The 14,135-nt window shown below is 45.7% G+C and overlaps 1 protein-coding gene across 1 annotated transcript; it reads right to left on the bottom strand.

The window, feature by feature from the left end:
• Positions 1-814: 814 nt before the first annotated feature.
• Positions 815-5,717, bottom strand: LOC123134461 (tetraspanin-8-like). The gene is made up of 2 exons (XM_044553714.1): positions 5,113-5,717; positions 815-1,326 (listed from the first exon to the last, which is right to left on the bottom strand). The coding sequence occupies exons 1-2, from the start codon at positions 5,641-5,643 to the stop codon at positions 1,021-1,023; spliced, it is 837 nt and encodes a 278-aa protein (XP_044409649.1). The 5' UTR covers positions 5,644-5,717; the 3' UTR covers positions 815-1,020.
• Between the last annotated feature and the right edge of the window lie 8,418 nt (positions 5,718-14,135).

Genomic DNA, 14,135 nt, shown 5'->3' with positions numbered 1-14,135 from the left:
CGAGACCGCCCATCTCGTGTCGTTGGGATCGCCCGTGTCGCCCTCCTTCCTCGACGGGCGCTCGCTGCGCGCGTCGAACCCCAAACGCGCCGCCGCGCCGCGCGCGGTGCCCGCGGTTGCCGTCGCGCCCGTGACGCCCGCGGTTACCATGTTTGCTAAAGCTGACTTGGCTGAATACCATAAATGGTGCTTCAAGACAACGAGGCGGCAGTGCAATCTCATATACGCATGCATTACGATGCACATCGTGCACTTGCGTGTCCGCCGCTTGATTCAAGTCAAATTCAGTTTGCTGCGCTCTTTTCTTTTTGCCTCTGTTCTATATATAATTTCAATATAAGAGTGCCATCTTAGCTGAATACCATAAATGGTGCTTCAAGACAACGAGGCGGCAGTGCAATCTCATATACGCATGCATCACGATGCACATCGTCCGCCGCTTGATTCAAGTCAAATTCAGTTTGCTGCGCATCGTGCAAGACTAAGAATCTATGTCTTCACGGCCCGAGTGAATCTATGTCCTCACGGCGGGGTGCAGAAACAAGCTGTCTCTCCTATCTTGGATCCCGTTGTTACTACGGGACGAATGTAAACGCCAGCGAAGATGCAGCATGTGTCCTTCAAACGTACGAGATGAACAACAAAGGTTCTGGAGGGATGGAAAAGTTCGGAAAAACTTGACGCTGAATTGGACTTGCTTGTGCCTTCTATACTCACCGGCTGTCAGCAGCTCATCGTCATGGTCGCTGAGGTATACAGACCACTTCGCAGGCACAGCAGAACGCATGATCACAGGTTCGGCCGATTCAAACTCTGAAGAACACCATTGAACAAATTTTACACCATGAGCGTCAATCAGTTCGCACCATGCCAGACAAATTTTACATCACCTCTGTTGCTAGCTGTACTAGTACTGCACTAATAACCAAAGAGAAGAAAGAAAGAAGAACAGGCACGAGCGATCTCGAAAACCTACTCTGAATCCTGAACCTGAAACCAACTAATAAGCCCCCGGAGCAATCAGTAGTAGTATCCGCCGCGGCGGGGCCGGTCGTGGTTGCGGAGGGCGCAGCAGCCGAGGGAGTAGGCGAGGAGGACGAGCAGGAGGGCGGCGGTGTTGGCGCCGGCCACGGCCCGCCAGTTGCTCTTGGCGGTGGCCAGCACGCCCACCTTGCACGCGTTGCACCGGAAGCACATCAGGCTCGGCTCGTTGCTCCACGCCTGGCAGTCCGCGTCCGTCGTGCCCGGCCCGCTCGCCGGGGCCTCGTAGAACGTCGCGTTCACCGCCCGGTACCCGCAGTACGCCGGCGGCTTGCAGCACCCGGACTGCATGCAAAGATTGTTCATTTCAGAGCAGACTCATTGACCTGCTTTAATTCATTCAGGCAGGAGCAGAGTGGCAAACTGGTTGTGCAAAATAATAGTAGTTTTTGAAACAAGGCAAAAGATTTGCCATTTCATTGATTAAGAAGGAAGTCGTAGACAAAAGTCGCAAAGCGGCTAAAAGAGAAAAACAGTAAGAGGTCTACTCTCGCGGCATTACAACACTCATGTGCTTCGCTCCGGCCATCGCCCAAAGAGACACCTCGGCTTTGATCTTACTGATAAGAACCATGGAAGGGATGGCCGTGTTTCTGAAGACTCTGGCATTGCGCTCCGTCCATATCTCCCATGAGATAAGCATCATCAGGTAGGCGAGCGCCTTAGTGGATCCAAGGCGAATCTGAAGGTTGCCATTCCACCAAGCTCTCACCGAAGTCATTGTCTGCCAAGCCGCCGTAGTGATGTGATGCATTCCAAGCCACGGGAGAATATTGTTCTAAATGCGGGTGGTGTAGCGACATTGGAAAAGGAGGTGGGCGGCCGACTCTTGGCATTGCTGACATAGAGGGCAGAGGCCACAGTTTGGCCAGCCGCGGCATCTCAGCCGATCCGAAGTCCAAATCCTATTTTGAAGGACAAGCCAGGCAAAGAACTTGCACCTTGGGGGTGCCCAAACCTTCCAAACTGTGTGAACAAGATCCGACTTAGTGAGTCCCTCATACAGAGCCCTATAGGCAGAGGAAGTAGAGTACACCCCATCCCTGGTGAACTTCCAAATGATGGAATCTTCTATGTCATCAGTCAGAGAGGCCATGGAAACCTTCTCCCAAAGGTTAGCAAACTGCTGGACGTGTGCGAGCGACAGGCCATTGGAGGTGTCAATGAGAGAGATCCAGTTATTGTTGGTGAGGGCTTGCTGGACAAATTCTTGTTGCGTGAAATGGCAAAGATGCCCGGAGCTAAGTCACGGGGACGCAAGCCGTTTAACCAAGGCGAGTTCCAGAATCTGGCTGTGTACCCGTTGCCCACATTAACTGTTGTAGCAGCAGCAAAAAAGATACGATCGTCTCCGGTGCATGGAGATCCCATGCCTATCCAAGGCTTGCTTTTGTCCACCCACTCAAACCATAGCTACTACTATTATTTTTTAGCAAATGTGCTCAATCTGGACAAATTTGCTAAAAAATAATAGTAGTAGCAGAGTGGCGAACTGGTTAAGCCACGAAAACAAAATGTTGTCCCAAAACATAAGACATTTTGATTCGTTAACACAAACCTTTCATTGATATTTACCCCCACCAATATGTTTTTCATGCCATATCTAACTACATCAGTTTCGTGCAAAACAAGCATTTGTTGCTTGATTCCTTGGCTTAGTGAATCAAAATACCTTTTACCCCCTCCGTTTCAAAAAATAAGGTGCATTATTTTTTTAAAAGTTAAATTGCTCTAACTTTGACCAAGTTTATATAGAAAAATATCAATATCTACAACACCAAATCGGTATCATTAGATTTGACATGAAATATATTTCATATTTTATTTATTTTGTATTGTAGATGTTGATATATTTTGCTGTAAACTTGATCAAACATAGACATATTTCACTTTTGAAAAAACTAACACACCTTAAATTTTGGAATTGGAGGTATTTTAGATTTTAGGATGGATGGAATAAGAAGCAAGCCAAAACAAATGACAAGGGACTTTTCAAGAAAGAAAATATGAATAGAATATTTTAATACATAAAACAGAAAGAAAACAATTTACGTGTAATGTTTTAGCCAACACTAGAATTTCCTTGATTTTCATGTCTTTTCTCCTAAATTTTTTTCCCAAAATTGTATGGTTTATTTTTGTATTCTCATTTTTACTTTACTTTTGTATATTTATAAGCTATTTTTGGCTGAAATATTTATAAGCTGTTGACACGGCATCTTGCTCATATGCCATGTGTCTAGTTCAGCTCAAATCCACTTGGAATATACTCAAGGTGATAAACACCTTCAAGACCTCAAGGTTAAAACCAAATTGGTTGAGATTTCAAGGTTGAAATGAACTCACATAGTTGAAAAGTGAAACCCCCTCCACCCCATTTATCTTCAAAGGCAAGAATGTCATATACCCCCTCCGTTCACAAATATAAGATGTTTTAGATATTTCAATATGGACTACATAAAAACGTGTCTATATACATCCGATTCATAAAAAAGTTTGAACATCTTATATTTATGAACGGATGGAGGAATATATCACATATAGAATGCCCAGAATCTAAACAACCATCGACGAGTGGTTTTTTGGAATATAGAACCTGATTAGGAAAAGTTCACACCTCTTGGTTGAACGTTGAGACGCCAGGAAGTTCTTTGGTTCGTGGGACTTGGTAAACACGGGAATATGAAAATGTAGAAATCGAATGTCATGACATCTAGAATCCTATTGGGACTGAAAATACATGAATCACCAATAGAAATTGTTTAGTTGTAGCACAGAAAAAACACAGGAACTTTCTATAGAGATTTAGTGTATGTCATAGTAATCATAGACACAAAGAAAAATTTCCAATCACACTGTAGGAAAGCAAATCTATAGGATTTTTGGATTGTTCATACCTTTGAACCAAACAACCTTTGTAGGGAAATTTTCTATGGATTCGAATCCCACAGAATTGCTTTGAAATTCCTCCAAACCAAAGAGTCCCAAAGGTTTGTGTTAATTAGAGAAATGACTATTTGAACTTAGGCTTTTGTTTTGGTGGAGGGAATGCAATGTTTTCCTATTACAGAGGCATTATTCCGACAAATCCATATCTCTAATTAACAATGGAGTTGGGGAAAGAGGGTCACTTTGCCAGAGGCCATTTCTATACCGAACTCAGTCACCCGAAAAGACTTTAGACATGACCACACTTTTCACAACATCATGAGCACCCGTGAATTTCCCTTCGACCTTGGTGTGCACATATATCTTTGTTTTTGTTTGCAAAATATATATTTTGGTCCTCATGTGAATATTGTTTCTTTCATATGAACTTAACTGTTTTGGCACGGTTATAGAAAATGGTAGTTTAAAAAAAATTGTAGTACAAATACACTTCGTTCACCCACCGATACTTTCACACCGATCCTGAGCTTGCAGATATTTGATATTTTTGGATATTGCACTTTTGGTGTTTGTACTTTTCAGTCATCAAGCGAGTGATGTTTATAGTTCTAGTAAAATAAACATGAGCTTTGCTATACGGCGACCAAGATATGGATGTAGGCAATTAATCACCAGCCTTACTTAGCAGCTCATGAATTGAAGGGACATATTAATGGAACGTTCAATCTCCATAAATAAATGGGCATTATTTCTAGAATGAGAAGAGGGCAAAAAGTTATCTGAGTGAAACAGTTTTAAGTTTTTAAGGTTGGTTATAGTGGGAGTAACATAGGTAGTAACATAGATGCCACATAAGTAAAATTGGTGATGTGGCAAGTAGTTAATGAGGAGAGAGGCAAATAAAATAACATAATATGTTACCATCACATAGCGGTTTCCAATGCATAATGAGTCTACAAAGTAATAAATGAAGGCAACTATGTTACCACACCTATGACACTACCCACTATGAAGGTAGTAACATAGACTAGTAACATATGTATGTTACTAGTCTAAGTTACTCTCCACTATGACCAGCCTAACAGTTGGCAGGAGCAGGAGTGCCTGGGCGACTGACGCGTGATACATGCACGCCATGCAAGATGCAACCATCCAACGGACCCACAAAGCGCGCACGCATACCTGGAGGAGCGGCAGATGCAGGCGGTAGAAGTCGGTGGCGTCGATCCCGGCGGACACGCCGCCGAGCCGGCCGCTGAACCGGCCATCTCCGCAGACGCCGGCGTCGGCCATGCAGCTCTGGGTCTGTCGCCACGTCTCGTAGTCCTCGACCTTGTCCTTGAGCCAGTCGGAGTAGTCCCCGATCCGGTAGTCCCCGTAGCCGGTCCCATCGGCGGCGGTGGAGGCGCCCTTGGTGGTGACGTCGTAGGCGAAGACGGTGACGAAGAACATGCCGATGACGAGCAGGAACATGGCGATCACGTAGAGCCAGAGGAGCGGGCTGCAGGAGCGGCAGCACGCGCCTAAGAGGGCCATGAGCGAGAGGAGGAGGATCCCGCCGCCCAGGGCGAGGGTGGGCAGCCGCAACAGGCGCTGGCACTCGGTGGAGGCGCCGTGATCGTGGAGGTAGGCGCCCGCGCCGAGGAGTGGGACGGCGGCCACCAGGGACACGATGCTCAGGGCGCCCAGGACGCCGTTGGAGAGGCCCACCATTGCGGCCGGACGCCTTCGACCCTGTCGAGTCTCTATGTGGAGTACGGTGTGGGGCGTGTGTGTGTCAGTGTGTGTTTCTCCTAGTTAGCAAATGGCTGCGTTTGGCTATGTCTGCGTGCCACGTGTTACAATCAGAAGGTTTTCGGATGATGTACTCCTGTTTACATAATTATTACGCTTGCCTCTGGGATCTTTTCTTTGGAGCAAAGGAGCACCGGCTCCCAATTTCATGAAATTGATAAACTTGCCTCTCGGATCTCTTGGGAGATTATTTTGCGCGTGCATTGAGATGTCGGTCGGGGTTTGGCAGTTTGGGGTTAGAGCAACTCTAGCAGACCCCGCATTCCCCGGCCCGCAAAACTCGTTTGCAGTTTGCGCAAAATCATTTTTGCGGGCCGGCGCGGGCTGGCATAGATGCAGACCTCCGAACGGATCCGTAAAAAAGTATATTCGTGGAATATGCTTTTTTACGGGTTGGCTTCTGCGGGTTCTGCTCGGGCACCACCGCGAACACCCGCAAACATAAAAACTGCAAATCTCGCATTTGACATAGGTTTGGCAAACAAGTTCAAATTCAAACCAAATAAACAGTTTGCGCGCAAATAAAAGCGAAGTTCATAACCCAAAAGAGGGCATGCAAAAGGTTTGCGCCCATGTCCGGCATCATCTTGGGGGTCGATCTTCACTCCGCGCCATGGAATCCACCTCCACCAAATTGAAGTTCATCGACGCAACCGAATCCACCTCCCTCGCTTGTTCCAACTCCCGCACCGAAATCATCCACATTACCACCATATGGAGCAGACAAAACATCACCGGAACTTGAACACGGACCGGTCGAAGCTACCATTCTTCTCTTCAAGATCTCTCTCATTGCCATATCATGTCATGTTTTGGTGAGGTCGTCCATGTCATTGCGGTTCATTGACATGATCTTGTTCTCTTCGGCGAGCAACAATGACATCGATTTGTTCTCGGAGGCGCGTGCTTTTCTCTCCTCAATGGTAGCTTTGCGGAGCCCCTCTTCCTTGAGCATTTGCCACTTTTCTTGCTTCTCTTTTGCCTTCTTCTCGGCCAACTCTTTCTTGATCTCCAACGACTTCAACAACATCAACTCGTTTGATTGCACCATGGCATCAATCTTCTCCCTCAAGCTCGATGCTTCTTACTCTCTCTTGATCTTCTCTCTCGTCTTCTTGTCGCCATCGGGCTTGTGCTCATTTCTTGGGCCATCATCATCTTCGTCTTCATCCATGTTTACAAGTGAGCCTCTCTTTGGTGAGGATTCCCTATCGATCAACTTCCACTTATCGCACTTTTGGAGCAACTCCCAACAATGCTCTAACTTGAAGAATCTGCCTTCCGAAGCTTCCATGGCCTTGTATCTATGTTGAGCAATCTTGTCCTACAAAATGTGAACAAAGTGATGCAATTATTTCCCATGATACATTATGATGATGCACAACTTGAACAAAGGAAAAACAAACTCACATAATCGGATTCCACGGTGCCACTTGGAGGTGCATTGCGTACTTGCTCCAAGCAAGCTGCCCAACGGCTGCACATAGGCTTGATATTCTCCCAACGCCCTTGAAGCGACCGAAATGTGCGTGGAGTCCTATTGGGATACCTTTTCATAATGCGGAAGTATTGATCTTCGATCCTTTGCCATATCTCTTGGCGGTTTGAGAAACACCCATGCATGGATCAAGAGACACCGCACTCCATGCTTGGATCAAAGCTTGATCTTCCAAGATCGTGTAGTTCTTCGATCTTTGGCTCTTCCCACTCTTTGATTGCGATTCCTCAAACGCTTCCGCTTCGATCTCCTCCAATTCGTCTGCACAACCACGATCATCCACGCCGCCGTCCGTTTCATTGTAGTCGAATGGTTCGAAAGGGGCTTGATCAATGTCAACCACGTTCGTGTCCAACAAGCTCACAAACTCGGTTGTTGCATTGTTCGAAGCACCGCTATAGCGAACGATAACAAGTCACGAGCTATCGACACTAATGGCAAAAATGAAAGGGAATCGCTAGACCAAAGAGGCATACTTTGCATCCATTTCGTCAAACACCTCGCTCGCGGGGGGAGCGGCACCATTGAACGGCATCGCCGGAGCACCTCCTTGCGGGGGATGGACTGAGAGGTTGAAGAAGGTGGCTTCCTTTTAGCCGGAACCTTCCTCCGCTTTATGCCCGCGGTCTTGCCGGTATTCTCCGCCGCCGGCCGGGATCGCACTGCGGCGTTGGCGCCCGGAGCGCGGGCCGTCGCGGTGGGGCAGACGGATTCCCGCCATGCATGACCACGTTCCCTGCCGCTTGCGGGCCGGCGCGACGTGTGCTTGGGCGACGGTGGCGGGGGCAACATGGTCGGCGACGAGATCCGCCCGAGGGGAAGGAGCATGCGCGACCTCGACGGTGACGGGGGACAGCAGGGGGCGTCCATGGCGGCGAGGAACGGCCGCGGAGGAGGAACCGGAGCTTGCGGAGGGGGGGGGGCAATGGTGGCGGAGGGTGCGGGGAGCGGGAAAGGGCGCGCGGAAATGTCCCTCCCACCAAATCTCGTGCCGGATAGGGGTTCAGCTCGGATCGGCCTCCCAGCCCGTGAAGATAGAGGTTGGGGGAGAAGATTTGCCGTGCCCCGCAAAAAAAATTACAGGCCGGGGCGGGATGCGGTGTCTGCTCGGGCTGCTTTTTCGGCCCCGACCCGCAATTTGGCGGTTATTTTGCGGGTCGGGGCGGGATGTGGGGTCTGCTAGAGTTGCTCTTATGAGGCTACAGTAAGGATGCAAGCGGGGCCGGTTCACACATAATATAACTTTAGTGTTAAATTTCAATTTATGCCCAATGGTGAACTAATTGACGAGGTTCGTGGCGGTAAGGGATTGCCGCTAGAGACCCGCATAAGCGATTCAAGAATAAGTGCAATGGCGATGCTCATAGGGTGTGTAGTGGTGTGGCGGGCCCGATTTGGGCCCTGAGAGGATTGTAGGCGAGGCATGTGTGGGCGACGCTGGTGGGCTCCAGCAATGTGTTAGTGGCTGGCTGGTGGTTCCGCGAGCAATGTGTTAGTGTTGGAACTCAACTATAGGCTTGCGTGATCATTTTGTGATGTGATCTTCCTGTGAGCTTCCTTTGAAATTGTGGTGCTAGTGCAAGTGTCGTGAATTTGCTTTGAACAAGTGGTGTAACTAGATTGGTACATATGTATGTTGTGCAAGTGCACTTTTGCCTTGTTTGTGATGTTGTGATGATGATGACCATATATTGTTGCTATGGATGTTGTCATGATGATAACCATATATTTCTATGTTGAACTGATGACTGGAATACAGGGGCGGTAGTGCTCAGTTTAGGCTGAAACAAATACCATCATTTGTTCATCAACAATCAACATCACCAGTAACATCAATATCAACACTACATTCAACATCATGTGTTCATCAACATCTGAATATAAACGTCATTCTTGAAATGGATAGTTCAACTCACAATTAACTCAATGAAATGAACAGAGAGCTTGAAAGCTCCAGCACACAATTAAATTGGGGACACTTGCCATAAGCACATAACTACCAATTCAACAATTATCACATAACTTGGACATAACTACTCATTACAAAATTTCCTTTTGTCTTCCTAATTTTTGCCACGCTCCCCATATTTCTCTTTAAGAAAGCCTGCAATCATGTACTCAAGTGTTTTCTTCTCAACCTTTAGTCTAGCATTGTCCCTCTCTACATTGATCCTCGTCACTTTGCAGAAAATTGAAGTTGCCCCATCGTCTCGCCCCCCCCCCCCCCTGTGACTTTTCGTTACCAGGTATACCTATACAATCTGTATGAATACGTAAAGTGCAGACCAGTAGACATATGTTCAACGCTAATGGCCTAGCACGACACTTTTCCAGCCCAAAGGCCCAACTTGAGAAAGCATCGCTTGTTGATGGCTCGTTGTACACATCAGAGATTAAAAGATTACGCATCCATAAGATCAGGCAATCTATTTCCTATCTTCCCCATTATTTCGTTAGTGGGCATCGTGGCGGCTAGGTCTGCTGGCACCATAAGCCCGAACGCCGTCGTCGCCGCCGGCTCTCGGCTCTCGCTGCTTCCGTCGCTGTGTCACAGAGCAGAGGGTACTCTACTCCAGCAGCGACTGATTCTACGATGGAGACCATGCATGTTTGTCTGCTGCACCGGCATTATGAATTATAAGATCAGTTTCAATGGTAGGCAAATTATAATCTTTTTGCATTAATACAATTCCGTCGAGGCCGTAGTTTAGTTCACTAATTAGACACGGGAGAATTACAATCTAGAAAGCTAATTTAACGACTTGTTTAATGTTTAAATCACTGAAGGATGAAGGGAAAGAATACAGCTAAAACATATTCGTTTTTCAAGCCCATTGCATCTAGCTCAAATTGTCATGGCAAATACAAATCTTTGTAGATGCTAATTCCAACCCCAGTCCAGTTGATATGCAGTTTTCTTTTATAGATTAACAAATATATGTTGCAATAAAATCATGTCAATTATACGTTTGAGACTATATTATTGTTTTGTGTCTCTCGAACAATTATTATCTTCCTCGCCCCCCTCATGTCCAAATCCTGGCTCCGCCCCTGCTCTTATGCTCCAATCATGCCCTTACCTCAATTAGAGCATGTTCTGCTTTATCCTTTAGAGCTAGTGTCACTTGATTCTCCTCCACAACTTTCTTAAGTTCATCTTGCACATTCCTATCTTGAACTCAGAGATTTCTTCTCCCATTAGATAACCCAAGTTTTTCTTCAACATGCTCAAGACTAACCAACCCGTTGGTCAGTGCTTTCTACATACTTTCTCACTTTCATACATGTAATAGTTGGTCAGTGCTTTCTTTAGTGTTGGTAGCCACTCTAAACCAACCCGTTGAATAAAATCATAACTTTCTCCTTCCTACAAATTAATAGAACAACATCTAGTGTACACAATTGATTGCATAAATTCCTAAAACCTCAAATCAACATTGCCTACATTGCCTGTTCTGAACAAAACATAGTTTGTTCTCTAAGTATGAATGAATAATTAGTGGTCGAATTTCAGAAAACTATAGAAATGCACAACAGATAACAAATGAATTCCTATTAGCTATACAACATTGTCTGATTGACAATCACTAATTAACACAAAATACATGGTCTGACTGAAGAATATTTAGTGGCCAAAATAATTCATAAAATTGCCTTCTCTCTAAGTATGAATAGATCAACTGCATACCCAACATGAACATGTCTTGCACATCCCAAAAACCTCCTGCGGATGTTGAAGGAAATATGCCCTGGAGGCAATAATAAAGTTGTTATTTATATTTCCTTATATCATGATAAATGTTTATTATTCATGCTAGAATTGTATTAACCGGAAACTTAGTACATGTGTGAATACATAGAAAAAACATAGTGTCCCTAGTATGCCTCTACTTGACTAGCTCGTTAATCAAAGATGGTTATGTTTCCTAACCATAGACATGTGTTGTCATTTGATGAACGGGATCACATCATTAGGAGAATGATGCAATGGGCAAGACCCATTCGTTAGCTTAGCATTATGATCGTGACAGTTTCATTGCTACTGCTTTCTTCATGACTTATACATGTTCCTCAGACTATGAGATTATGCAACTCCCGAATACCGGAGGAACACCTTGTGTGCTATCAAACGTCACAACGTAACTGGGTGATTACAAAGATGCTCTACAGGTGTCTCCGAAGGTGTTTGTTGAGTTAGCATAGATCAAGATTAGGATTTGTCACTCCGTGTATCGAAGAGGTATCTCTGAGCCCTCTCGGTAATGCTTATCACTATAAGCCTTGCAAGCAATGTGACTAATGAGTTAGTTGCAGGATGAAGCATTATAGAACGAGTAAAGATACTTGCCGGTAACGAGATTGAACTAGGTATGATGATACCGACGATCGAATCTCGGGCAAGTAACATATCGATGACAAAGGGAACAACGTATGTTGTTATGCGGTTTGACCGATAAAGATATTCGTAGAATATGTAGGAGCCACTATGAGCATCCAGGTTCCGCTATTTGTTGTTGATAAGAGATGTGTCTCGATCATGTCTACATAGTTCTTGAACCTGTAGGGTCCGCACGCTTAACGTTCGATGACGATTTGTATTATGAGTTATGTGTTTTTGATGACCGAAGTTTGTTTGGAGTCCCGGATGAGATGACAGACATGAAGGGGAGTCTCAAAATGATAGAGACATGATGATTGATATATTGGAAGGTTGCATTTGGTTACCGGAATGGTTTTGGGAAGTACCGAATAATTTTTGGAGTACCGGGAGGTTACCGGAACCCCCCGGGAGACTAATGGGCCAACATGGGCCATAAGGGAGAGAGAGGGGAGCCCACAAGGGGAGCCGCCCCCCCCATGGACAGTCCAAAATGGACTAAGGGAGGGGGAGGCGCCCCCCTTTCCATCTCCTACTCCCTCTCCCTTTCCCTCTTTGACTCTTCGGAAAAAGGAAAAGTGGGTGGGGGGGGACGTGCGAATCCTACTAGGTTTGGATTCCTAGTAGGACTCCCCCTCCCTCCTTTATATACGGGGGCAGGAGGCACCCCAAAGCACAACAGTTCTTCTCTTAGCCGTGTGCGGTGCCCCCCTCCATACTTTAACACCTCGGTCATATCGTCGTAGTGCTTAGGCGAAGCCCTGCGCCGGTAACATCATCAACACCTTCGCCACACCGTCGTGCTGACGGAACTCTCCCTCGACCCTCTATTCAATCAAGAGCTCGAGGGACGTCATCGTGCTGAACGTGTTTTGAACACGGAGGTGATGTACGTTCGGTACTGGATCGGTGGATCGTGAAGATGTTCGACTACATCAACCGTGTTACTAAACACTTCCTCTTTCGGTCTACGAGGGTATGTGGACACACTCTCCCGTCTCTTTGTTTTGCATCTCCTAGATAGATATTGCGTGATCATAGGAATTTTTTGAATTACTACGTTCCCCAACAGTGGCATCCGAGCCAGGTTTATGCATAGATGTTTTATGCACGAGTTGAACACAAAGAGTTGTGGGCGATAATAGTCATACTGCTTACCACCAACGTCTTACTTTGATTCGGAGGTATTGTTGGATGAAGCGGCCCGAACCGACATTACATGGTCGCGTTCATGAGATTGGTTCTACCGACATGCGTTTGCACATAGGTGGCTGGCGGGTGTCTGTTTCTCCAGCTTTAGTTGAATCGAGTTTGACTACGGCCGGTCCTTGTTGAAGGTTAAAACAACACACTTGACGAAAAATCATTGTGGTTTTGATGCGTAGGTAAGAACGGTTCTTGCTAGAAGCCCATAGCAGCCACGTAAAACTTGCAACAACAAAGTAGAGGACATCTAACTTGTTTTTGCAGGGCTTGTTGTGATGTGATATGGTCAAGACATGATGTGATATAGATTGTTGTATGAGATGATCATGTTTTGTAACAGAGTTATTGCTACCTCTTGAGCTTGCGTTGGTTTTCCCTTGAAGAGGAAAGGGTGATGCAGCAAAGTAGCGTAAGTATTTCCCTCAGTTTTGAGAACCAAGGTATCAATCCAGTAGGAGACGATGCACAAGTCATCAAATACCTGCACAAACAATCAAGAACTTGAAACCAACACGATAAAGGGGTTGTCAATCCCTTCACGGTCACTCGCAAAAGTGATATCTGATAGAGATAGATAAACGGTAAAGTAAATATTTTTGTTATTTTTGGGTGTATAGATTGGAAAGTAAAGATTGCAAAATAGTAGATCGGAAACTAGCAAGATATAAACGAGATTTAATAATATGGAAAAGAGACCCGGGGCCATAGGTTTCACTAGTGGCTTCTCTTTAGATACCATATATTACGGTGGGTGAACAAATTACTGCCGAGCAATTGATAGAAAAGCGCATAAATATGATGACATCTAAGGCAATTATCATGAACATAGGCATCACGTCCGTGTCAAGTAGACTGACTCCTGCCTGCATCTACTACTATTACTCCACACATTGATTGCTATCCAGCATGCATCTAGAGTATTAAGTTCATAAAGAATGGAGTAACGCATTAAGCAAGATGACATGATGTAGAGGGGTTAACTCAAGCAATATGATGAAAAGCCCATCTTGTTATCCTCGATGGCAACAATACAATATGTGCCTTGATGCCCCTACTGTCACTGGGAAAGGACGCCACAAGATTGAACCCAAAGCTAAGCACTTCTCCCATTGCAAGAAAGATAAATCTAGTAGGCCAAACTAAACCAAAAATTCGAAGAGACTTGGAAAGATATCAAATCATGCATATAAGAATTCAAAGAAGAACCAAATAATATTCATAGATAATCTTGATCATAAATCCACAATTCATCGGTGCCGGTGTCAAAACCAGCGGATCTCGGGTAGGGGGTCCCGAACTGTGCATCTAAGGCTAATGGTAACAGGAGGC

This window comes from Triticum aestivum, chromosome 6B, assembly GCF_018294505.1.
Source record: "Triticum aestivum cultivar Chinese Spring chromosome 6B, IWGSC CS RefSeq v2.1, whole genome shotgun sequence".
NCBI lineage: Eukaryota > Viridiplantae > Streptophyta > Magnoliopsida > Poales > Poaceae > Triticum > Triticum aestivum.
Note: the sequence above shows the minus strand (reverse complement) of the source record. Positions and strands in the feature narration are given on the sequence as shown.

Excerpts from the sequence above, each read along its gene's own strand:
- LOC123134461 (XM_044553714.1), bottom strand. The coding sequence starts at position 5,643 with ATGGTGGGCCTCTCCAACGGCGTCCTGGGCGCCCTGAGCATCGTGTCC. Across the intron at positions 1,327-5,112 it reads TGCATCTGCCGCTCCTCCAG|TCCGGGTGCTGCAAGCCGCC; the intron begins GTATGCGTGCGC and ends CTTTGCATGCAG.